Genomic DNA, 27,039 nt, shown 5'->3' on the forward strand with positions numbered 1-27,039 from the left:
GTAAAGACTTAACTATTAAAAAGAAACTTTCAATTATAGAACATTATGACAAATTGCCTACAATGAATCAGCACAATGCTGCTGTGGAGTTATGAATTTTGCAAGCTACTGAAAAATGGAGACAATATTCTTAAGGCAGAAAAAGAAAACAAAAACCTCAACTATAAGTGAAACCGTGGTGGAAAAGACGGTCAAGTGGAATCAGCTCTAAAACTTTGGTTCTCAAATGTCCACGAGGAAGATGCTTGTATTGACGGTCCTCTGTTGCGGCAAAAGGCCAAAGAACAAACAAAAAAGGGAAAAAATAATTTCGTGGCAACGGACGGAAGGTTGGTTTCAACGTTGGAAGAAACAAGATTTTTTCCTTTCCTTTGCCATTTGGTTTACGTTGCACTGAGACAGATAGGTCTTATGGCAACGATGTAGGAGAGGCCTAGGAGTGGGAACGAAGCGGCCGTGACCACCATTAACCCTTTCCCGCCCTTAGCGCCTGACTCTTCACTTTGCCTTCCGGTCCTTAGTACCCTAAAGCGCCCAGCTGCATTATCTGCACACTTACGAGAGCTATGCAATAGTTTTTTGTTTTCTTTGGCTTTGAAGTGTTTATGAGGCATTTATGAACACGCAGTACGATCTACAAGGCTTAGGAAATGAAAGAGCGATAATCTATCTTGACGTCGCCTAGGAAGCGGTCTTGAACTTCCACGAGTGCGGGACAGCTGTTTCGTTCGTAAACATGGTGGGATTGAATACTGCGGATATTTAAAATGAGCTGAATATAGGCAATGAAAGTGACACAGAATCGTTGAGTACGGGTAGAGGTGAAGTATTAGTGAGTGAATAACATATCAACGAAGATAATTTTAGTGATATCAGTGATGTAAGTGAAAACGGATATAGAGAATTCGGACCTGATTGTGATGCCGCGGCATTTCAGTAAACACAAATATTTCGTTTCGTTACTCCAAATGAATATATGGATGATGTTGAACCTGTCCAAAATTTTGAAAGAGTATTACAGGAAATATAATTTTGACATATGTTAGGAGGAGACAAACTATTCAGTGAAATAGCCACTTGCATATGTATCAATGCAGCATTCAAACAGGCACATTCCGGAAACATAGATACAGAATGTGAAGACACTTGCTCAGGGGAAATAGAAGCTGATATACAGTATACATACAACTTCGGGAATCACGCGGTTATTGGTTTAGAGGGATTCATACAACATGAAAATGTGACAAATAGAGCCTACCTTTGTGTCGAGTACCACAATTAGGGGGGAGGGGGAGGTGGAGGTTTGATGCAACAACCTTATGACTCAGTGAATACGGAAATGGATGTGATGGTATGTTTTCTAATATTATTGAAAATTTGAATACATTGTGATCAACAGTTTTTATTATATTTAACTTTTACTGAAACAGTGTGCTTTCCTTCAATTTTTCCTCAATAATAGGTTGAAATCTGGCGATAAGCAGACTGAAAATGTGGACGGGAAAGGGTTAAGGTACAGCCCCAGCATTTGCCTGGTGTGGAAATGGGAAACAATGGAAAACCATCTTCAGCGCTGCCGACAGAGGGGTTCGAACCCACTATCTCCCGGATGCAAGCTCACAACCGCGCGCCCCTAACCACACAGCCAGCTCGCCCAGTAAATGAGAAAATATAGTATACAAACGAACACATGGTGAGCAGAACGCTGATTCTGTCGCTGCTGAGAGGTGGATAGAAGAGGATTGGCCTAAAATTGCTTCTGAATTCCCTCCAGAAGTGTGTGTATAATGCTGATGAGACTGCACTGTATTATCGTGCCATGCCTGAACACGCTTACTTGTTCAAAAATGAAAGTGCTACAGGCTATAAAACCTCCAAAGAAGGAGTAACAGTTTTATGTTGTGCAATTATGTCTGGTGAATAGAAAGACTGTTAGTGACTGGGAAAAGTAAGAACCCACGTTGCTTTAAAGGCAAGTTTCCATTGGACTATCATTCCAACTCTGTGTGGATGACTGCCCTGATTTTCAAAGAATGGCTACTGAAGTGGGATAATAGGTTGGACCGTAAAATAGTTTTGGTGGTTGACAACTGTGCAGCACACGTTGTGAATTGTGAGCTAAAGAAAATCAATGTGGTTTTCTTACTGGCGAATATGACTTCATTAATTCAACCATGCGATCAAGGAATCATTCGCACCATGAAAGTGTATTATCGCCATTAAATGTGCACAAGAATCTTACAAAACAGAGGATTCACATAAAACTAGTGCCAATGCCCTTGCCAAAACAACCAGCCTTCCCGATGCTCTGCATCTTCCAACCGTGTCATGGCATAATGTCTCAGCCCATTCAATTAGGAATTGTTTCCGGCATGGGGGAGCGTCTGTGGCTCAAGCGGCAGCGCGCCGGCCTATCACAGCTGGGTTCCGTGGTTCAAACCCCGGTCACTCCATGTGAAATTTGTGCTGGACAAAGCACAGGCAGGGCAGGTTTTTCTCCGGATAATCCGGTTTTCCCCGTCTTATTTCATTCCAGTAACACACTCCAATATCATTTCATTTCATCTGTCATTCATTAATCATTGCCCCAGAGGAGTGCGATAGGCTTCTGCAGCCGGCACAATTCCTATCCTCGCCGCTTGCTGGGGGCTTCATTCAGAATGACTGGAAAAAGGCTGTGGATTTTCATTTTCATTCCGGCATGGGGGATTTTTAAGAGAGTTACCAGAAGTAGAGGAGATTGTTGAACTTTACAAGTAACTAATCTCATTTTGTTCCGTATTGAAGATACAATAAGTAAACTCTTTCAAGATTAAAAATATTGTGTCCACCTATTCAATACAAATATATATTTTTAGTGGTTAAATTCTACATGAATTAAACACACCAGTTAGGGACATGTTTTGCCCTAGTTATGGGCATCTTCAGCCTATATTAAATTTAAGGTCAAGGATTAAAACATTGGAACTTATAGTAAACTAACTTAATCTAAATACAATTGTCTTATGCTATTTACATAGTTTACAATATGTACAATATGTGCATTAACTTTGCCAGAATTTATGAACAATGAATTAACTTATTTTATTATGACTAGACTTCCAATTGCGGATTGGATTGATCAAGGTGTGAATTGGGGTTTCTCAAATTGTATTGACTAGAATTTATCACTGCGTGAGCTGGGGTTTCTTCAACTGTTCGTAAGAACTTTTACAAAACCGGAATCTTGGTTAAAATCATTAATATTCAAATTATAGTCCACACGTAGTTGGAATGAAATCCTTTCCAACGGAGACAACATTTGGGCCAAAAATAAATGAACCTTATAAAATTGTAAATTTAGGAGGGCTTTCTTTTTGTACGTTGCTTTAATTTCATTTCTTGACTAGACTTCCAATTGTGGATTGGATTGATCACAACGTGAATTAGGGTTTCTCAAATTGTACTGACTAGAATTTATCACTGTGTGAGTTGGGGTTTCTTCAGCTGATATGGTCGCCTGAGTCGTAAGAATTTTAACAATACCGGAACCTTGGTTAAAGTCATTCATGTTAGGGTTTGAAACAGTTTGAATATTCCTTTAGAAAAAAGCATGGTTATGTTTTAAGATTAAAGCGTGTAAGTAGGATACATATTGTTTTCATTCATTGCTTATCGGATAAAAATATTTGGAAAATTCCGTCATTCTTGTTGATAAACTTCCCATTGGTGCATATTCAATCTGGGAGGAATATGAGTTGTTAAGGATTAAATCCTTAGGGTTTGAGACTGTGCTTAGTCAGGTCTGATTCACCATGGTGTGAAAAAATCACCATATGAATTTTGGCCGGGAGGGCAGGAGAGGTGGTGGTATACAATTCCTAACTGGTAGATTGCATGCCAAAGGCCAGGGTTCAATTCCAAACCTCTCCACAGTGTTCACTTGGAACGATACGTCCATCGCATGTGGATGTTAACATCTGAGCAGACAGAGTAGGCTATGTGCTGACAATGGGTTTCACCCTCTCCCTATTATATACAATAGAACCCCTATTTAATATATTTACAGGGACCTAATTTCTTCAACCTCAAATGGGTGTTTACCTTACATCAAGGTTTCAGTAAAAAGCACACCTTTTCCCGAGAGTTTTGCCTGTATTAACATAAATTGTACCATCATACATTATTTACAAAGTGACAGCAATAAAACAAGGAGATATCTACCCTACACCCTGTACGGTAATTACGGTTTGTGCCTCATTTTGAGAGATTTTTGTCAGTGAATGCAAAACTTCTTTGGTTTAAGGTTGTTCTTATAACGTCATACATTATTTTCCATAAAAGTTGGGAAAGATAACAACCTCGCACAAAAACACATTAAAATCGGTATGAAACAGCAATCAGTTTGTTTAAACATTTTCGCGGATGTTTTCTAAGCAGCAGCTTACTCATTAGCAGTTTCACTCTTTTAAAAATTGTAATACGATGGGGGATCAAAACAGGATTTTATTTTATGTTTAAATTCATTTACTGAAAAACACAAGGCAATTACCATTTACTTTTTCACATAGTTTCCTGTTTTGGAAATGCATTTGTTCCAGCGTATGGGCAGCTTTTTGATGCCCTCATCGTAAAAAAAAAAAAAAACAGGGTCGTGTCACCAGCCAGTTGCGCACAAAGTCTTCCACACTTTCGTCATCTTCAAACTGTTGCCCTTCTAGAGCTTCTTTACGCCGTCCGATTTAGATTGGAACCGCCTTTCTGAAATTTAAAAAGACACGAAAACACATAACCTAACCTCTGAAATTAGTTGTGCACACCGCTGTATCTTGAGAAGGAGAAACATCACAGTCTTATTTCAGTACATAGTATTAAAATTAAACAATCGTTTGCTACAGGCTTTATTTCTAAGGAGTTAACAACTGCTCTCATTCCACTTACTGTGAAAACATGTTATCCCAATGTTTGTTTACACCAGTCGCTGTTGTGCGGAGATCACAGGCTCGCTCAAGATCGACTCGCTCATGCATATCGAGGAATCTATACGGAAGATGATCGATCGCATTCAATATAAACACTGGAGTAGAGTGTATGAATACTGATAATGAATAAAAACTAACACACCCAAATTTACCTGTAATAACAGATGAATCAGTACAAGAGTTCTTATTGTAACTGAAGGATACTGCACAGATTAATATAAGAATTTTCTAAGGTTATAGTAACATTGTCATTAAAACGGGGGTTCTCTTCTACTACAGCGGCCACGGTCGGATGTGTAGTCGAGTCCGACATCTCACTTTAGCCCTAAGTGCCTGCGCTCTAAATTCCTCTTCTGCCTTGAATCATCCTTAGCAAGCTTATGATGTCATTTTCATAGGTTCTTAATGTCCCATAACCAAAACAAGTAGAAATAAATATTTGAGAATTTTAACATTTTCCTAACGCTAAATGCAGGTTTGACCCTATTGTAAATTACGTTAAATCGAATATAAAACTGCATTGCTCGTATGGGATAATTTTCGAGACTGGAAATTTCTTCCGTTAAATGCAGGTTTACGCAAAATCAAGGTCATGCAAAATCGGGTTATACTTCATATCACATTCATTTCATTATCTCCTCTAATGAAGTTGATGTCAGGAAGGGCATCCAGTCGTATGAACTCTCCACAATGTTTACTCTCACTTCATACAAGACCCTATAGAAAAACGGGACAAGTGATACACATACTACAACCTAGAGAGTTAACCCCTTAACTGGGGAATAGTTTCATAACATCAACCAGCCAGTGGGTAATTATTCAGCGCAACGCGCACTTTTGGAATGGGTACAGTAGCGTATGGCAGATGTAAATACAAAAAACAAAAACAAACCCCATGGCACTACAGCCCTTGAAGGGCCTTGGTCTACCAAGCGACCACTGCTCAGCCCAAAGGCCTGCAGATTACGAGGTGTCATGTGGTCAGCACGACAAATCCTCTCGGCCGTTATTCTTGGCTTTCGAGACCGGAGCCGCTATCTCACCGTCAGATAGCCCCTCAATTCTAATCACGTAGGCTGAGTGGACCTCGAACCAGCCCTTAGGTCCAGATAAAAACCCCTGATGTGGCTGGGAATCGAACCCGGGGCCTCCGGGCAAGAGGCAGGCACGCTACCCCTATACCACGGGCCGGCGTAGATGTAAATACTTAACGGAAAAATATATTCTACTTGATTTATTTAAATTATGAGTGATATAGTAGAAATTCAATAGCATTATGTTATTAACGTTTTTCTTGTAAACCTGTAAATACATACGTATATACACAGTGTGTTCATACAAAAGTGAATTTAAAAAGTGTTCCTTTCATTATTATGATATTTTTCAAGTTTTCAGATATGCATCAATAGGTTCTACATACTTTCTGGTTCATAGGTCATTCAGAAATTGCGCACAGTGTGGTAAATACGGAAGCAAGGGCAAACACAAAGTGCCACGTCACATTCCTCACAGTAGTAGACAGTTTCCCGTCGCCTCTGGTTTGACAGACACACAACACAACGTTTTCTTGAGCGATTCCTACATCCGGTCGGCGGATTTCAGATAAGCCATTATCACGTCACACGGAACAGTTTACCATCATACAAGCCTACAGACCAATTTACAAAAAGTTATCAGAACGTGGACAATGGAGTTCGCAGAACAAATGTATCGTAGTAACAACAATGACAACAACTCGCAAATTTAGTTATTTCAATGTACATATACACAAATAAATTCTTTACGAAGAATTTGGCGCGGACCGTACGAGGCAACACGAGACAGCTGTTGGACTGCTGCCTAGGCGCGAACTACCCGGCTGACGTGAGACCGGATAGAAATGAATAGGACAGCAATAATCACATCTAATATGAATGGAATTTGTTTTAAATTACGATAGTAGATGGCAGAAGTGATAAAGAAGTCAGACGCCTATAGGAAGCTAACCCTACTTAAGAACACATTTAGAAGTACAAGAACGCCTAAAGGCGTCAAACCCAACACTCGTGCGACAGCTGTTGACGCCTTTAGGCGTCAAATCCAGTTAAGGGGTTAATACAAGGGGAATCCAGTATGGAATAACCATGAATGGAAGGAACACTGATTTGGTAGATTAGCGTTGATGTGGACATCTTACGATGTTTCATGAAAAATATTTTGGAATACATGGGAAAAATGTGTTGGGCTGCTATGGGATCCAGTTAGCATAGTCTTGGAATTTCCACTTACCTGCCATTAATAAAAAAATCTGTCCTATTTTTGGATACATTTGGTCGTAAAATGAAAATCACAGAATCAATTTTTATCACTGAAAGGCAGACCTTGTGGAATAGCCTTCAACCACTTGGGTGTGAAAAGAAATTTAGTCTTTCATTCTACCGTTTATCATATCCAAACTTGCAACCCGACACAAAGTAGGCCGACTGCAGAAACTATGACTAGTTATAAGCTTTAGACAATGTCTAAGTCGAGCACGATCTTTTATTGCATAAACAATGTTCAGCCAGTGTCTTAGCTGGACATCGTTTAAAGTTTCAATACGGGTTCAATAACTGGAAATAGAAGTATCTTCCATGCAATTCTTTGCTTGTCGCAACCAATGAAATTCGTTGGTGCACGCGCCAAACGTTAGTCAGCTGTCGTCTTCCTACACATTACTGAAATATGGCTAGGCATGAACAAGACTTGCCCGCAGATAAGAATATCTGCTTTTGGTGGAAATAAAATCTCATAATATTATCAACACTAAAGCGACACACCAACGTATGCGGAAGTGTAGCTTTGATTATTGAGTTATGGTGAGTGTAATCTAAATAGCTTCTGTGAAGGGAAGATGAAACTATATTACCGTGTAATCAAACAAGTTGTAGGGGCCAAATAGATGTAGCTTGCATTCTAGATACCATAGGTTCGAAACACTATTGGCAGCCCTGAAGATCGTTTTCCAGTTTCCCCATGTTTACATCAGGCAAATACTGAGGCTCTTATGGTCACAGCTCATCCCTCCCAGTCCTCATAGTTGTCGAAAACTTACCTGAATTAGTGCGACGATTATAAAAAAAAAAAAACCATGCACTAACTACTTTTTAGTGTCACTATGATGTGTGCTTGCTTGGCAATAAATGTAATAACTGAATCCCTCCCGGTTGGCGTATGTGACAGCCCTGAGACGATCAGGACAAGTTATTCTGATATGGATGTTGTCGACGTGACCTATAATTAATTCCAAGGAAATTAATATATCGGTTGACAAGAATTTTAGTTGACAGTTACCGGACTGTCCCTCATATCATATGTTTCATGGTACATAACCTCTGGTCGTGATTCACTCCTAAAATTTGAGGTTAAACAGTGTTCTCGGCAGTGTTTAAACATGGCCAGTTGAACATCGATTTTAGACAATGTCTAACCAATAAATAACTTCTTGCAATGGGGAGCCATACTTAGTGTTTAACCGTAAAAATCATCTAAACATAATTTCTGCAATTGGCCCAGTAAGTTTTAGGCACATTGACAGGTGGCAGTAATTTGGAACATGTTCCCAAGTATACGCCTTATTTCTCAAATAATATTTTTCACTCTTCAGTTCACAAAAAGTTAACACCAGATATTCCGCACATTTAAAATTACTGAAAAGGATTGGAAAATATTTAGCACACAACCAACGCTTGCCTACTTTCCTTTGCATCAACAGCATTGCAGGCGGCAGAAAACATTCACATTGTGCCTGTTAACATGTGATTCTGAGAGAGTCATCAAACTAGTTATTTACCTCCGTACTGATTTTTCATTCTGCTGTCAATATAAACAATACTTACTTTTTGATTTCTTGGCATGATAAGCAGCTAATCGTTCCTCCTTCACCTTCTTCGCTGCTTCACTCTCCTCCTGGAGAAAAAATAATAGTTACATTAATGGAAATATCACAGCTGCACTAAAAAGTAGAATGTATATAATAAAATCAGTCAAGAGGCAAGAGATACTGGCAAAAAACAATACCAAGAACATTAACTACAGTAGAACCTTGTTAAGCTGTCACCTTCAGGACACAAGAAAGGTCAATTACCAGAGAAGCAACAGTATTTAATACTGTTCACACTAATAAAAGTACAGTAGGCACATACCACAAACACTTAAGACTGAAAAAAGGTCGGTAATACTCATTTGTTTGACAAATGGGCTTTGAGAGATTGCTTCCCTCCATTTTCTTATCCACAAAACGTCCATACGTATGGAAAAAAGCATTCTGTTCAATGTACAGAAGAGCTATATCGAAAGCCTGCTTGGTGAATGCATGAGATACTCATCCAGGAGTTTTGCTTGTTTTCCTCATAGTAGTCTTCATTTTGGATAATAGCTGTGATGATCTAATAATATGTCTAGTTGTTCTGTTGTGCAGGCAACATAAGCTTCAGAAAGTCGCTCATCAATGTTGTTGGTTTGAACATCAATGCTCTTTAACTACAGATTTTATAGAAAACAAGCTTTTGTTGCCAAATTGTACAGTGCTTTAAATATTAATAAAGGTACCATCATAATGGCTACTCCAACAATGTGTTAAACAATTAAAAAATAAATATGTGAAGAAAAGTAATGTTTGAATAATTACCTGTGCAAAAATAGGGGGAAAATGGAGTTACGACATCTTGAATTACAAGGTACAAGTGTATTTCACTACTAAAAAGCCAAAGCCTGAAATCATTGTACTTTGAACACCTGATAAATGTTTTCATTTAACTACATCACATTTTATAAAAGTAAGTACCGTTGTGATATATAAAAAATGTAATGCAGTTTTTAAGATTTAAAAAAAGACATGAAAGTCTGTATCTTAAACTAACTCTCAACATAAGTTCCAAGCCTCTTAAATGATTTTTCATGTGGAGGAAGAAGTGGTAGTCACTAGGTCAGGAATATATGGAGAATGATCAAATCATTCCCATCCAAATGAAGCGAAGAGGTCTTCGGTTCGATTGGCTGTGTGAGGTAGTGGACTGTCATGCTGCAAAAGAATCTGCCTTGTGAGCATGGCACGCCGTTTGTTTTGGATTGCATATCAGAGTTTACGCCAGGTCTCACAACAGGTCTCGGCATATATTATATTGTGTCACCCTGGTGCAAAAAAATTTCCACAAGCAACACCCTGCCTATCCTAAAACACAAAACCCAGTGTACATGAGTTTGCGAGATGAAATTGTGTGCTTCACTTCACTTTCTTGGGCGATGTTGAGTGTGTCTATTACAGGAATTGCTGACTTGATTTTGGCGTGTAATATAAGCCACCCATGTTTCGTCGCCAGTGACAATTTGGCTTAGGAATGCATCACCTTCATTACTATACCGCTCATGGGAAGCCAAAGCACTGACTATCCGAATGGTTTCGTGCACCTCCATCAGTACCCTCGTATGCAGTGTGAGCACAACTTTCGATAACCTACTGCCACTATTTCATAAAGAACACTCCTTGAAATTTCAGGAAGCTCATAACTTATTGATAAAAGCGTAAAGTGCCTGTATTCTCAAACCTTTTCATCAACATTCTGCACCAAGCCTTCAATGACAAACAGCCACCGACTACACTTCTCGTCATGGACATTAGTACGGCCTTCGTCAAATGCTCTAAGCCATTTTCTTACCATTCCCTCGCTCGTAGTGTGTTCTCCATGCACTTCACTAATATGGCGATGAAATTCAATGGCTTCACATCTTTTGCATTTAGAAAACGAATCACAGCACATACCACTGAATGAAACAGTTAATTCCTCAGAGGCATTTTCAATAAGCACAAACATAAATATAGACAAACATTTCCATAAGTGTTTGTGGCTACCCTACAGACGTACGTACTAAGCACGCATGAGCTGCTCATATAGCAGTGCTTGCTTAAAATAACTTCGTAATTAACTAGAAGTACACAGTTTAAAAAAACATAATTACAAAGAATGAGGAACATAATTTATGCAGTTATGTTAAATTATGAGATATTATGTAACTTTTTTTAAACCACAAAATTATATTGATTCTACATAACCTGGACTCAGTTTTTAAACATAAAGCATTACAATGAATTAAGAAAAATCTTTAACCAATAAGATACCATGCAACATTTTTCACCACAAAATTAGATTAACATAAGTGTACATAATGATTCTTCAGTCTATATGTATTTACTCTTCAAGATTAACCCACCAAATCAGTCTACTTTTAGGCATGAAAGGGGATAACTTTTTTAAGGTATCATCTTTTCCTGCTGTTTTTTACGTGCAGAGATGCGACTTTCAAGTGCTGGAAACTCACTTTTTAATATCTTAACACTTAGTATATTCAGTTAGATAAAATTACTATTACTGTTCTGTGGTTCAAATTGCACTCCCCTCAGTTTCCTTTTTTTTTTTTGTGCAAAAATCTATACTAGTTTATTAACTATGAGGGGGGATCAAATATAAACTTGATTTTTTATTTAAATTCATTTGCTAAAAACACAGGCAATTACAATTTATTTTTCCACATAGTTTGCTGCTTTGGAAATGCATTTGTCCCAGCGTATGGGCAGCTTTTTGATGCCCTCACTGTAAAAAGAACAGGGTCGTGTCACCAGCCAGTTGCGCACGGAGTCTTCCACACTCTCATCATCTTCAAATCGTTGCCCTCCTAGAGCTGCTTTAAGCGGTCCGAACAAATGGAAATCGCAGGGCTGTAAGGAGGATGATCAAGCGTAGCATTTCCTGTAGCTTGGAGACAGAGCTGCAGTATGGACCCACGCATTGTCGTGGAGGAGGATGACCTGTTGAATCAGTTGGTCTCGTCTTTTGCGTCGATATGCAACTCTCGCCTCGTTCAATAACTCGCACTAGTAAGCAACACCGACTATGCGTCGCTCATGCCATCGCCCTCTAGTATACATCAGCCTCCCCACTTTAAGAATACATACGAACATCAAGAAGTACTCACTTTCTCCACCGGAGCGCAGCAAGCGTGGCCAGTCAGAACAAGTGGCACGCAGTTTCCCACAGCTGTTAGGCCTACGTTCTGATGATTTTCCTGTTGATCGGCTTACTGTTTAAGTATTTCACCCTCTCAAAACGTTCAGTCACTTCATCTCCAATGTTTTTTAAGATACTCGAGATAAGAGTTTTGCAGATTACCTGACCTAATTTCTCAGCATGATTAGAACTGTCATTTGAGTTGCACTTTAAAACATCTGAACTCTTCAAAACAGGCAGAACTACGGTAGTTAAAGTCGTACAAGCTCCTGTATTATGCAGCTTCACACAAGAAATCATGAACAATGTTTATAACCCACACCAACTGTTCTGATGGATAGAAGAAGACATTACACCGGTCTTGCTTAAAAATTATGTCCATTAGTGGAGAACTACATTTTTCTTGTTGAATTAGGCTACGGCATGATTCACAAGTTACTTCTTTTCTTATTTCCTTCACAACGAAACCACTGAGAAAAGCAAGCGATGCAAGTTTAATAGACACTACCTCCAGACCTGTAAAAGAAATAAGGGTATTAAGTAATAACAGTATGGTTATTATTTAGAATAATGTTATCTAATAACCAACAGTAAATGCATTTTATAAAAGTGAGTATACGTACAATGCGCCTTGTGAAGATTTTGCAGGATTTCTGTCACTATTCCGGGAATGTTAGGGATCACTTCCGATGGGACTGATTGAGATGACTTGACACAGCTAATAATATTCATCTCACGAGTATGTTGATTTCGCCGTTTCAAAGGAATTCCTATCTTCAAAATTTTGTTGAGGGCAAGTACTACAGCCCTTGAATCCAGCATGTCATTGTTGCCTGAAGTTCTCCTCAAAATGCTAAAGAACCTTTTCTAGAGAATCGCTGTTAAATACTCTAGTTAGCACAAAATGAAAGCCAGACGACAATAAGTATCGGATACAGAGAACTGTACAACACGTAGTTAGCCAAATAGCCTCGTAAGTTTCATTGCTGAGGAAACTCGCTCCTTGCATGCTTCCTTCACATCCACAAGATATACCAGAAACTCAACTCTCCAGCCAGTGAAGCCTGTCATCATCTGTGTTGAAAAAATGGACCTTGTCAGGGCAAAACTTAGCATTGTTGTGACTGCTAACATCATGGATATTGAACCATTTCTGAATCATTTTCATGAAGTTTATAGTCGCTGTGCAGTCTTGGAACAAATGGGCTTTTGGATGTCCAGAATGTTTTTGGAGATATTCCAGAGCTGTCATTACTGGTGTAGAAAATGTGTCCTTCGCTCGTTTCACATTCATTTTTTCCATGTTGTTTGGGCTTACATGTTTTCTAGTCAGAAAGCGAACAGGTTTTACCACTTGACTTGCTTGCAATTCATATAAATTCTTCACGTGAGAGCCACTTATTGTCTCTTCTCCGTCAAACAGGGTCTTCTCTAAAAATGTGATTCTTACGTTCTAATGTGACATTGGTCAAATGCAAGAAATAAGGGTCAGTTCGGGTCATTTGGGTCAGTAATTTGTGGTTTCAAAATCTTGCTATTGGAAAGTCGTCTCATCATATTAACATTGGTCTTATGATTATCGGAAATGAGTCGTATTACAAGAAATCCACAAGCCTCAATCTCTCTGATAACAGACAGTGTCAAATTATACAGTCCCTTGCCTGAGATTCGTTTGGTAAAGAAGTACGCGGCTGGAAGTCTGTACTTAGTGCATAACCCCAATATCATAAAACAAACCAAATTATTGGCAGGAATTTCAGATTCCCTCACATCCTTGACGTTCTTAATTTCGGATATAGTATTATCTGGAACAGATGTGGTTTTGTGATCAAAGAAAGTATCTAGCTTTTTGTCTTATTGCAATTGTTGTTTTATTGCCATTTCATTCACTATCAAGGAACATACTCTTTTAGCCTCATTCAAACGTTCAGATTCTAAGGTTAATCTCTCTTTCACAAGGTTCGTAACTCCTGTGTCGCATGAAGTATCACCCAAATACCTGGGCAATGTGCTCTTAGAAGGCAACTTTAGTATATTTTTCCTAGGATACCTATAACCTTTGGGCAATATGCATTCCCAAACTATACTGTGTTATACCGCGGATTCTGTCCATCTCGGAGAGCATTTCTCAAAATTCGCCTATTTGTTCAAGAAGGAATGAAGACTTCGCATTTGAGGGATCATGCTTGGCTGTTTTAATTATTCGTGACAAGGCTTTATGATAATTATTGTTATAAATCTCCAACTCCTGATTAGTTTTATTCAGTTGGTTTTCAAGCCGTGAAAGTTTAGCCCGCGCTCTCCACAATTTTAGTCGCAATTTATTTGTTTCTATTTTGAGTAGCTTCTCGTCTAAAATGTCGCACTGGACATCAACGGAATGATGAAAGTCATGATTTGCGGGACACTCGTGCAGGGAAACATCTGAAGTATTACTTTCGTCACAGCTTGGCTCAGTTGATTCATATTTCCGTTTCTTACCTTTGGCAATGACTGAATGTTTTATAATACGTCTACGTTCTGCTTTGATCTGTTGGACTCTGTAAGATGGATAAGAAGGGAAAACAGAGGGAACAGCAGCATCCTGCAGTTTCTTAATTTTCAATCCAGGTCGATAGTCAGACTCACGAAAATGAAGGCTACATACCACAGATGATCTAGAATTTAAATTGGGCCTGAAGTCTGCTCTTGATATAGCTTTAAGCCATTGTTCTCTGAGGTCAGTTCGGTTGGGAAATTCGTGAAATGATACTCCTTTCACTTTACTACTCCGGCTTGTGCAGCAAGGCACGCAGCAATACACCATTGCTATTGATATATAGAAACCTGCAATAGGACATTAATATGCCAAGTTAATGTACCCTATGGCAAGATCGTAAGCAATAACTAATTAAAGCAAATATGTTACCATAGCCTTCAGTGAAGTAAGAAATTAGATTAAAAGGGTATGAGAAACTCGAACAGTGCGCGAGATTTAAGCATGCCTTGTAATTACTTCTTTTAATAAATTACTACCATTACATACCTTCTTATGATGAAATAAATAGTCTGTACTTCCACTAATATCACAACTCAACACAATCTCAGTAAACTACATAAAGAAACGACACTCGACACATTGTTTACTCCCTCTTTCTTGTTGTTCCTAACGTGCCTTCAGCGCGGGTCTCGTCCACGCTTCTAGAATAGAATTATAGCAAGGATGCCGGTGAGGCTCTCAGAGCGTGCCAACACAGTGCACTTGTGAATCACTAGACTTGCCAAAGTAGTCCCTACGTGATGTTCGCAAAGAATCACGTAAGTCGAGCGAAGTGGGAAGGCTGAGAGGTATACTAGAGGGCGATGCTCATGCAAAAAATCAACCAGAGAAATGCCTCGCCGATCGAAAAAAATGGTTGCAAGAACCTTGCCAGCTGACAGAGTCTTGGCTTTCACTGGTGCTGCCTCCCCTTTCCTCCGCCACTCCTAACTGGCTCGTTTGGATTCGGGAGTGTAGTGTAGTGGACCCATGTTTGGCCGCAGGTGATGATCCGACTCAAAAATGCACGTGTCCTTCTTCCACAAACCTTGCTGTAAGCCTCTGACAAATCTCCAAACATCTCAACTTCAGATTTTCGGGCAAAAGGCGAGGGACCCATCTGGAACACACTTTACGGAACTGTAGGTCATTTGTGATGATTGCTTGATAGCTCCCATAACTGATTCCCGCTTGCTCTGCAATTTCTGATACTCTCGCCCATCAATTGTCATCAGTAATGTCTTTAACAGCACAAATGTTTTCATCTGTAATGCTAGTCCGAGGACGGCGATCGGGTTGCTGATTTTTCACATGTTCTCATCCTTCCTTGAACTTTTTATGCCAGGCAAACACACGTGTCCTTGACAATGTTTGATCACCAAACTGTGCAGTCAACCTCTGGCAAATTTCCGCCGATTTAACTCCTTCACGAGAAAGAAATTTTATAATTATGCGTTGCGCAATGGAGGGGTGCACCTGTTGCTCCAACATCGTGATCGTTACTGATGAAACGGTGGAAAATATCTAACAGCACACTCTCCCCACTCCTAACGGTCCTCAGCAGAAGCGCAGGGCCAGTCCTACCAACTGTTAAGGTTCAGGAACAAAAATCCTGTTTATACTTGATTATTTGATCGATCTTCGATCGACTTACTGATTTTTTGGAAGGAAACAAGACTCCTGAAAGCAATACTACCACCAACTTCCATTCTAGCAGTTGATACATTTCTTTTATTTACTGATTTTATTTATTACTGTTTTTTTGGAAGGAAGCAAGACTCCTCTAATCAATAGTACCACCAATTTCCATTCTAGCAGTTGATACATTTCTTTTATAGATATGAATGTGTGATCTCTTTCCAGATAATTCAGCTGTATCTCCTCAGTAGCAATTTCATTAGAGCTTACCATAGACTGGGTGCCCTGCTCGCCCTTAACAATCTAGTTTTATGCAACCTGCTGTGTTTGCTACAATTCTGAAAAATATCGGTCCCTATCACTAATCCTGGGTAATATAACGAGATGTGTGTTTACAGGATAGAAGAGAGCAGGAAGTGTGAATGCCACAATTAATTCATTTTGGGTACCCTGAATGAATCAGTAACATGAGTACAGATGCAAAGGACACGAACATTACAATAGGGTTATCCTACGCAAACTTTTGCCGCTAGATGGCATGAGTGTACTACTCGGACTAGAATGAGATTGTTTTTCAATACATGTAGTACGTGACTAGGCCTAGGTTATACATAGTAAAGTTATGAATGAGAATATGGATGATGCCAATAGTGCCGTATTTAATATTTATCCGAACATAGATAAAACAAATATGATCACTTTAAAAGAAGAGTTGAGGAAGTGAGGAGTCTTCTGATCAACCCAAATATTTAATTCTTTGAACTGGCAATAGATGAACTTTATCCATACAGAAAAAAATAGCCCTACTGTTGTTACATTTAAACCAAAATCATATGCAAGTTCCTTATCTGTTTTGGCCATTCTCTATTTCATCGTTCTTAAAAAGAAACAGTATTCTGGTGAAATTGGAAATACCTGCAGACTAAATCTACCCCTTCCCAGTGCTTGAAACACTAAATCAAAATGATCTCTGTTGTCAAAACTTGTGAAGAGTTGCACTGCACCAGATATTGTTAGAAGACTTTCAATATCAAGTACACCCTCACTGTCTTTGGTTTGGCGTGCAACATCCCTAAATAAGTTACCAGTACTGCTTGATAATGGAAGGTTCATATTTTCATTAACACTAGATGACTGACACTCTTCAAATGCTGCTATAGGTAAGTCACTGGTGTCCAGAAACACAGCTGTCTTTTTGCCTTGTCATCAGATCATCCTCCTTTCCTCTGTTACGTGCCCTAACCTCTCTCATCTTTACATCTGAGCTGGTGTCAGGAGTCCAGGGAAATACAGATGGCACTGCAAGTAATTTCAACCGTGACCTTTCACCTACAAAATCAAAATATTCATAGTCATTCGAACGATAATGTAATTGTAGGTGGCATGTACCTCTCTGGTCTCTGCAAATAACCTTACTCCTTGTGGGTGGGGTTAACTTCCAATAAGTAACCAGGGGAACCTGACCCCTACAGAGCGCGTCCCCAGGTGGCGGATAGGGGGCCCCTACAGTATGTAGGGCTGGTTGAAATAACCAATACAACCCGCGGACCAACAGGTAGCCCAATTCATGGGGGTTTTAAAATACTGGGACACCATCTCTCCAGGGGTCATAAATATGGAGGGCCCTTCCCTGGGTTAAGGGTGAAGACCTCAGCGGCATCTACGGCGGAGAAGATGGACTTCGGTACGGCGGAGATGGCGGAAGAGGCAACCCATCCTTCTGGGGGTGTACAGATGGAACCTACTGCCTTGTAGGATGAGGAAGGCATCCTCAAAGGCTAAGGGAGTAAACCCTGAAAGAAAATCCTCTCATGCGTTAGGCCTCGCAAGTCAGCAGGAGAGTACTGAGTACAGTTGCTTTCAATAAGAAAAAGAGCCTCGGAAAGAATATTACAGACCGGAGTGACACGTCCTCTCAGACAATTGTAAAATATGATGACCGTAAGGCTGATGATATACAATGTTCTGAAAGGAAACCCCAAGTAAAAAAGAGACCCAAATACCGAATTGGAACTATGAACATTCTATCATTAACTGGAAAGTTAGAAGAACTCCTAGACATGATGGATAGAAGAAAAATATCAATATTGGAATTAAGTGAGACCAAATGGAAAGGGATTGGAAGTAAGACACTTCGTGGAGGTTATAAATTATACTGGAGTGGACAGGAGAAGGTAGCGAAAAATGGTGTTGGATTCTTAATTAACGAAAGGACTGATGCTACAGCTGAAGTTATCTGCAAAAGTGATAGAATCATTAAAATGTTCATGTAACTGGAGAACACTAAGTACACCATCATACAAGTGTATGCCCCACAGACAGGCTGCAGTGAGGAAGACAAAGAGAAATTTTGGCAAGACCTGGAAGATACAGTTAATGAGGAAAATGTTATTATTATTGGAGATCTAAATGCGCAAGTTGGGGTAGACAGACTTGGGTACGAGAACATCATTGGTCCACATGGATTTGGACAAAGGAACCCAGAAGGAGAACAACTATTAGATCTGTGGAGAAGAAATGATCTTATAATCAAAAATACATTCTTCAAAAAAAGAGACAGTCACAGAATAACAAGGTACAGTTGGGATGGCCAGTACAGAACATTGACTACGTAATCACAAATAAAGATGGTGGCAGATACATCACAGATGTAAAGGTCATCCCTAGTGAAAGCATGGACAGTGACCACAGATTGTTAGTAGTAGACTTCAAACATAAGGCAAATGAAACGCAGAAACTTATTACGAAAAAACCAAGGGTTAAAACTTGGAAGTTGCAAGAAGTCCAAATAAAGGAAGAATACAAACTAAGGATTCAACAGAGTTTGCCGAAGTGTGAAGTAACCAGCGTTAATGAAGAATGGAAGGCCTTCAAAGACACCTTTGCGGGAGAAGCCGAAAACCTATGTGGAGTTACAAGTTCTATCAAAAATAAAAGGAGACACCATGGTGGAATGATAAGAGTGAAAACAGCGGTGAAAGAAAGAAACCAAATAAAGAAGGCACTGGACAAGGAAAAACAGAAACAGGGACAAGAATGAAATGAACAAGAAATACAAAGACTTCAAGGAGTATACAGGAACAAGAAATTTGCTGTAAAGAACATTGTAAGGGAAGAAAAAAAGAAGAAATGGAATGAGTTTGCAGACAAACTGGAAGACGACAGTAGAGGAAATATGAAATTGCTATACAGAGTAGTGAAAACCAAGCAAAGGGATCAAGAGACCATAAAAGCAATAGAACGTGATGATGGAACTCTGGCACAAGAAGAGGGAGAAATTAAACAAGAACAAGATCTATTTCGAAAAGCTGATGAATGGAGATACAGAAAACATAACAACGGATAGAGGAGAGCCAAGTCGAGGAACCACAACTGAACCACCAATTACATGGCTTGAGGTTGAAAATGCGCTCAAGAGCATGAAGAAAGGAAAGGCAGTGGGCATAGATGAACTAAGTGCAGATATGCTGAAAGCAGCGGGAGTTCCAGGAATCCAATGGCTCTATAGACTGCTCAACAAGATATGGGAGGAAAATACTATTCCTGAGGACTGGAAGATGGGCATCATTGTACCTCTGTTCAAGAAAGGAAGCCGACGAAAATGTACTAATTACCGTGGTATCACACTACTGTCTCATGTCCTGAAAATATTGAAAAAAATAATAGAGGCCAGAATCAGAGATATTGTTGAACCAATTCTGGAAGAAGAGCAGTAAGGTTTCAGAGCAGGAAGGTCAACTACAGACCTTATATTTGCAATTAGGATGCTAATGGAAAAATACTGGGAGAAGAAGCAGCCTTTATTTCTAATATTTTTGGACATTGAGAAAGCATACGACAGTGTACGAAGGGAAAGAATTTGGCAATGCATGAAAGGACTTCAAGTGCGAGACAGCCTCATAGACAAAGTGAAAATGTTGTATAGTGGGAACAGAAGCTGTATTCAAGTAGGATGTGGTTTGTCGGACTGGTTTGAAACAAAGAGAGGAGTGCAGCAGGGCAGCTCATTGTCACCAGTTCTATTTATTATTGTAATGGATGTAGTAATGAAATCTATTAAAAGGAAAGAACATGGAGATATCAAAGCCTTCACATTTGCAGATGATGTTGCGATCTGGAGTGACTCAGAAGAGGAATTGGGAGAGAGAATACAAAGCTGGAATGAGGAGTTTAAGAAATATGGTTTAAACATTAGCAAGACCAAGACGGTGGTGATGAAAGTGTATGGGGAAGGAGCAGAACCAATAGTCATGTTAAATGAAGCTCAACTGGACAGCGTTCCAGTTTTCAAATACTTGGGTAGCGTTATATCAAATGACAACCTAGCAAAACATGAGGTGAACAATCGAATCAATAAGGCAGCACAATTTTACCACCAGGTAAGACACCTGCTGTGGGATGAGCAAATACCCATGAAAACAAAAATGACATTGTACAAGTCCTATTATACACCAATTCTTACATACAGTCTCGAAACCACAACACTGACCAATAGAGATAATTCCAAACTTCAGGCAGCTGAAATGAAATTCCTACGCACTATGATCCAGAAAACCAGGAAAGACAAGATTAGGAATGAGAAAATTAGAGAAGAAGTAGGAATAGATGATTCTCTCCTCAATAAGATTCAGATATCAAGACTGAAGTGGTTTGGCCACATGAAGAGGATGCCAGTAAACAGAACTGTAAGGAAGGAATTTGACAGAAAGGTAGAAGGAAGACAACCCGTGGGAAGGCCCCGAAGGAAATGGATAGATTTAGTTAAGAGCGATGTACTGCTGAGAGGTCATGATTGGGACAAGTTGGTGGAGGAAGAATGGTACAAGGACAGGATGAGATGGAGGAGGCTCATATACCACACCCGGGAAACTGGAGATGGTTTAGGATGATGATGATGATGATGTACCTCTCTGGTGTACCTCTACACACACTTTAACACATTTAATGTTAAATAAGCAATAGGCGTACTAGTAATCATTTATATACTTATCTACATACCTAATAACGTCGTTCTGTAATCATAGCTCCAGAATGTGCTGAACAGACTCGATCATTCTTCGTAATCTGGCTCAGTTTAAGATTCTTCCTTCTGATTGAATGTATCCACTGTTTTCTAAGTTTCAAATCTTTCGGAAACTGATTGAACGAAAATGATATGCCTCGTTTTTTGCGCAATGGCACACAACAGTAATGCGGCATTTTTACTGAATCTCAGAATACCACAATAGTACTTATGAGTCAATTAAATGACAGCGATATTCTAACCTTCAAGCCCTGATACAAATGAAGGTGGAATGGCGTAGTCCGAGTAGTACACGTGCGCTACCTATTGGTACTAGCTCAGGATAACCCTATAGGAACAGCACAAACAGACCAGGAACAGGTATTGCTTAGGATGGGAATAGCCTGCTGTATGACGAGCCTCGCAATAGCTCGCTTGGCAGGGATGGGGGTTAGAGATATAATGGAGAGGGCTCGAGGGTACATAGGTTCGAGTCCCATGCAAGTAATATTTTTTGTTCTGTTTTTTACTACCAAATGTCTGGGATGTGGCAGAAATTATTATTTTTTGTAGAACTTGCTTTTTTTTTCTATTTGCTTTACGTCTTATGGCGACGGTGGGACAGGGAAGGCCTAGGAATAGGAAGGAAGTGGCTGTGGACTTAAGGTACAGCCCCAGCATTTGTCTGGTGTGAAAATGGTAAAACATGGAAAACCATCTTCAGGGCTGCTGACAGTGGGGTTCAAACCCACTTATATCCCGAATACTGGATACTGGCCACACTTAAGCAACTGCAGCTACCGAGCTCTCTAACCAGTTTATTTTTCTAAGGCACGACTTCAAAATTCAAGAACGCTCAGTTTTCTTATCATCCTATTTCATATGAAAAACAAGCTATGCCAAAGCTATGAAATTTTTAGGAAGGAATTTCATATTAAAGGATCATTTTGGGAAACATGCAACACATTTATTAGAAACTGTTCCAAAGAAAGTTATCTGTAACTTCAGATTGGGACAGAACATGGAGAAAAAATTATCACTTATCTACAGAAGATGCAGATTTCCCTCAAAGCAATGCAAGACATGCATTATCCAGAACCAACAGGTAAACTGACGCTAAAGTTCAAAGCATTAAAGGATCAAATCACAATGTTTCCCTTGAAATAAAATGGCGTATGGCTATTAGTGCCGGGAGTGTCCAAAGACATGTTCGGCTCGCCAGGTGTAGGTCTTTTGATTTGACGCCCTTAGGCGACCTGCATGTCGTGATGAAGATGAAATGATGATAAAGAAGACACATACAGCCAGACCCCGTGCCAGCAAAATTAACGAATGATGGTTAAAATTCCCGATTTTGCCAGGAATCGAACCCGGGACCCCTGTAACCAAAGGCCAGCATGCTAACCATTTAGCCATGGAGGAGGACAAAGTTTCCCTTAGTGGAAGTGAAAAGGAATTCACTAATATAATGTACAAATAAATGATACAGGAAAACACTAATCATCACGGTTAGAATAAGCTTCAAGCTGCATTCACAACTTCCAGTTATACAGCCTACTTCAGACTACTGTATTCTAGCCTCTAATTCACTAAGGTGTTAATACAGTCCTTATCCACTGCATTTCTTAACCATTTTGTGAAATGAAGACATTTATACACCAGAAGTACTTCATCCCTGTTGTAGACAGGCTTATAGGCAATAAAATGTAATATTAATAACTTCGTTATTCATGCAAAATAAAAAGAAGAATTTCATACTAATCATAATCATACAATGCAAATTAAATTAAACCATTTGATAAATAGAATATAGTATTACCCCTCTTTTACACTTTTCAAGGGACCCAAGGATTACTGGTGTATACGGGGAGGGGAATGTAAACCATGGGAATCAACTAATATATGTAAAAACACTCTGGAAAAGGATGTAAACATTGCACAAATGCATATTATTCATTTATAGAGTATACAGAGTATTTTAATCTTAATACTATTACAGTTCTTTTGACAAATAAAGGCCCAAAGTAAAACTGTTGACACTACACTGTCTTTGTAATTCTGCTCATCCACTGACCATAACAACGGTATCTAGGGTAGTTAAAATACTGTGTAATACACTATATTACTTTAATCTGGTTATCTTTCATAGAATGGCTTTACAATTATTTAACATGCAATACCTTTTCTTTCTCTGGATGGAACATTTTAATTACTACCACTATTTACAACATTAAAACACACTTATTCCATATGGAAAACTACACAATCACTGCTTTCTACCGAAATAGTCTACTATCAATATCTGTTTACACTTCTTATTTCAAATGTCCTCTATTTGTTTATCACGTTCATACAGGTTATGAAAATTATTTTCACCCCCCTCTCCAGATGACATATCTACATAAAGTGCCAACTGCTGCATTTGCCTCTGCACTGGTAGGCATCTTTGTGTAAATTTTTCGAGTAGGCAACCCGCTGGTCAGAGTTGTCATGCAGTTTGCATAGCTTCCCCTGATATTCGTAATTGGCTAGTTTCGCCCATTTGTTGTCAACCTCTACAACCTCAAAAAGTGTTATAACACAAAATCTAGCGTATTCATGCCAGGAAGCACTTCTAACATTTTTCAATGTTCTGATATTAGTCACTTTCAAATATTCAAAAGACTACACTTTGAGTTGTAACTCTATTCTAGATTATAACAAATGATGCAAGAACTATGTACACACCAATTTTCATATAATTGTGTAACAAGTGTATTTTTGAGAAGCAATGATGTAAACTGCTAAAACTTTCAACTCCTCTCCTGAAATATCATGGAGTTTTAATTGTAACCCTTTTGTTCTGAATTGACTAAAACTAAGTGATTAATCGATGAAATATTTTGGATTCACAGCACTAGTACTCCATGGCTAAATGGTTAGCGTGCTGGCCTTTGGTCACAGGGGTCCTGGATTTGATTCCTGGCAGGGTCGGGAAATTTAACCATCATTGGTTAATTCCGATGGCACGGGGATTGGGTGTATGTGTCGTCTTCATCATAATTTCATCCTCATCACGACGCGCAGGTCGCCTACGGGAATCAAATCAAAAGACCTGCACCAGGCGAGCCGAACATGTCCTCGGACACTCCCGGCACTAAAAGCCATACACCATTTTTAAAAAATATTTTTTAGCACTAATACCACATATAGGTGCATACTCTGCATATATATATGTGTATATTTCCAGCATTTAGCAAAGAAAAACTGGGGTGCGCGTATTATTTGAAATAAGGTTCAACGTATGAGGTTGTGTTCAATATATATAGTATGTGCTGAAGAGATGTTAAGTACAGAACAAAAACGTCAATGAATACTGAAGTTTCAAGACCCCATTGCAAGAGAAATATACTCTCAAACTATTAGGGTGTATTCGGTGCGTATTGTGTGTATATATATATATTCATTGACTTGCCCCACAATGGGCCACTTGCACACACTCTGCAATATGATGGCAGGAGTGCCAGACATGTAGCTTAGATCCTTTCCAATAGAATAAATATGGCCTAGGCCACCATAGCTCAATGGTAGAGCAACAGACACATTTTTGGCCATTTTTGTTCTGAACTTAACACTATGCGCCTGTAGTAATATTACTATCATGTGGCGTGCGCCTGAGTGCCGCTGTTAGTAATACTACTACCATGATCTTTGAAATTCAGCCACTCGAAAGCTATTCACATTATCGAATTAGTTTTTGCTTTGACGTGTTGATTTACTTTACTATCGTTAGGTGGTGGTGTCGATCGATAGTGATTGGTGGTGCAACTTAGGGACGATGTTTCGTAGCCACGTGCGCTCAGTTAGATCTTACGTAATTGCTGACATACGTACGTACTCATCGCGCGCTCCGGTTAGATAAGCTCAAATTTATGTGCGTGTGTTCTAATAATAGACTTCACAGATTTAGAATGAAAGTGTAGTGAGGCAACAGTCTGCAATCATCTCTCAAGTAGTCGATTTATACTGTATAATTACTGAGATATGGATCCCGGACCTTGTACAAGTAAAGGAAATCCTACGCGTGCATACAGCCCACGGATAAGTGAACAGATTATTACGGAACTGTGAACGATTCAGATTCTGATATGTATGAAAGTGATCGTGAAGAAGAAAATGAAAATATACAAGTCCCTCAGGATGCTGAATCATCAGATTCATCACCAGAAGAACCAGTCGCAAAAAGACTAAGGGAGGTGAGAAGCACGGGAACACAATGGAAACAAGATACTACTCCTGTGAACAGGCTCGTTTTTTTCTGGCGCACCAGGAATGAATGCTAATAACCTTGGTAGTTCTGCAGAATCTTCACCTCTAGATTTCGTTAGTTTATTTTTTGACAGTAATGTACTGAATATTATCCGAGTGGAAAGTAACAGATATGCCCTACAGCAAATATATCTAAAGAAGCAAGAAGGCCCTTTGAAACCTAAATCAGTGCATGCACAGTGGAAACCAGCGACTCTGAATGAACTAAAATTATTTTTTGCAGTAGTGATTCATATGTTTGATTCGTAAACCTTTTCTCCGGGACTACTGGAGCACAACAACAATTCTAAAAACTGACTACGCAAAGTCCATTGGAATGTCAAGAGACCGATTTCTCGCTATTCTGACAATGTTGCATCTGGACGATAATGATAAGTAAAAACAAAGGGGCCATCCAGGCTACGATCCTCTGTTCAAAATCCGACCAATACTAGACTGCCTGAAAACAAGTTTTCAGAATTGTTACTCTCCTGATGAATCATTGACAATCGATGAAGCAATATGTCCATTTCGGGGACGTATATTTTTTCGTGTGTTCATGAGAGGAAAGCCATAGAAGTATGGAATCAAGATCTTTCAACTCTGTGAAGCGAGGAGTGGTTACGTGTGCAACATGGAAGTGTATTCTGGGGCCCATGTCACAGTGGAGGATTACAATTCTTCCTTCAATGTTGTTGACAGACTGTGTGAACCAGTAAAAAATAGGGGGCACACACTGTATATGGACAGATGGTTTTCAAGCCCCACCATTTATGACCATCTGTGGGACTGTCAGACTAAAGCAGCTGGCACAGTGATGCCAAATCAGAAAGGAATGCCAAAATCAGAGTTCGTGAAAAAACTGAAAAAGGGTGAAAAAATGTCACTGCAGAAAGAACACCTTCTAGCAATAAAGTGGCGAGATGTTCGAGACGTGTATATGCTGAGCACTGCACATGATGATGACATGATTGAAGTACCCGCAGCAAGAGGGAGCCACGAGAAATCCAAACCATCAGCAGTAGTAGACGCTAACAAATTCAAAATTGGTGTTGATAAGTCCGACCAATTGTTGGCATATTAAGCATTCACAAGGAAATCGATCAAGTGGTGGAAAAAATTATTCTTCCATCTGTTTGATCTTGCCATAGTGAATGAATATATACTGTACCGTACGGCTTCTTCATAAAAACTTCCCCTTTCGAAATTTTTTGAACGTTTAGCGGATAATTTGGTGAGTAGTGTTGGGGCCGAAATTACTGAAGAATCACGAGCATCAACTGCAGGAAGGCTAGTAGGTAGAGATTATTTTCCACACAGAATACCTGCAGTAGGCGCGAAGAAGGAAGGACACGCACAGCGTACGTGCAAGGTTTGCTACGACAAGACGAAACATAACACCGGTCGTGCTGTGAAGAATATGACAACCATATATTGTCGTAAATGTGACATAGGTCTTTGCATAGGAGAATGTTTTGAGTGTTACCATACCAAAGCTAAGTATTGGGAATAACAATGTGTAATTCTGTTATTCAGTGACTAAAAACTATCAAACTTTTCTAGTGAATTAGAAATTCAAGTGCGTGATCAAGGATATCAGAATGGACCAAT

The 27,039-nt window shown here is 39.4% G+C and overlaps 1 protein-coding gene across 2 annotated transcripts in view; it reads right to left on the minus strand.

Annotated features, from left to right (window-relative positions):
* LOC136878909 (probable elongation factor 1-delta) overlaps positions 1–27,039 on the minus strand; it is a 184,427-nt gene that overhangs the window by 57,555 nt on the left and 99,833 nt on the right. For both annotated transcript variants that reach the window (XM_067152509.2, XM_067152508.2), the window contains one exon: positions 8,819–8,888. In XM_067152509.2, coding sequence (XP_067008610.2) covers positions 8,819–8,888 — 70 coding nt within the window. The remainder of the gene's footprint in view (positions 1–8,818; positions 8,889–27,039) is intronic.

The sequence above is a fragment of the Anabrus simplex genome, chromosome 8 (genome assembly GCF_040414725.1).
Source record: "Anabrus simplex isolate iqAnaSimp1 chromosome 8, ASM4041472v1, whole genome shotgun sequence".
NCBI lineage: Eukaryota > Metazoa > Arthropoda > Insecta > Orthoptera > Tettigoniidae > Anabrus > Anabrus simplex.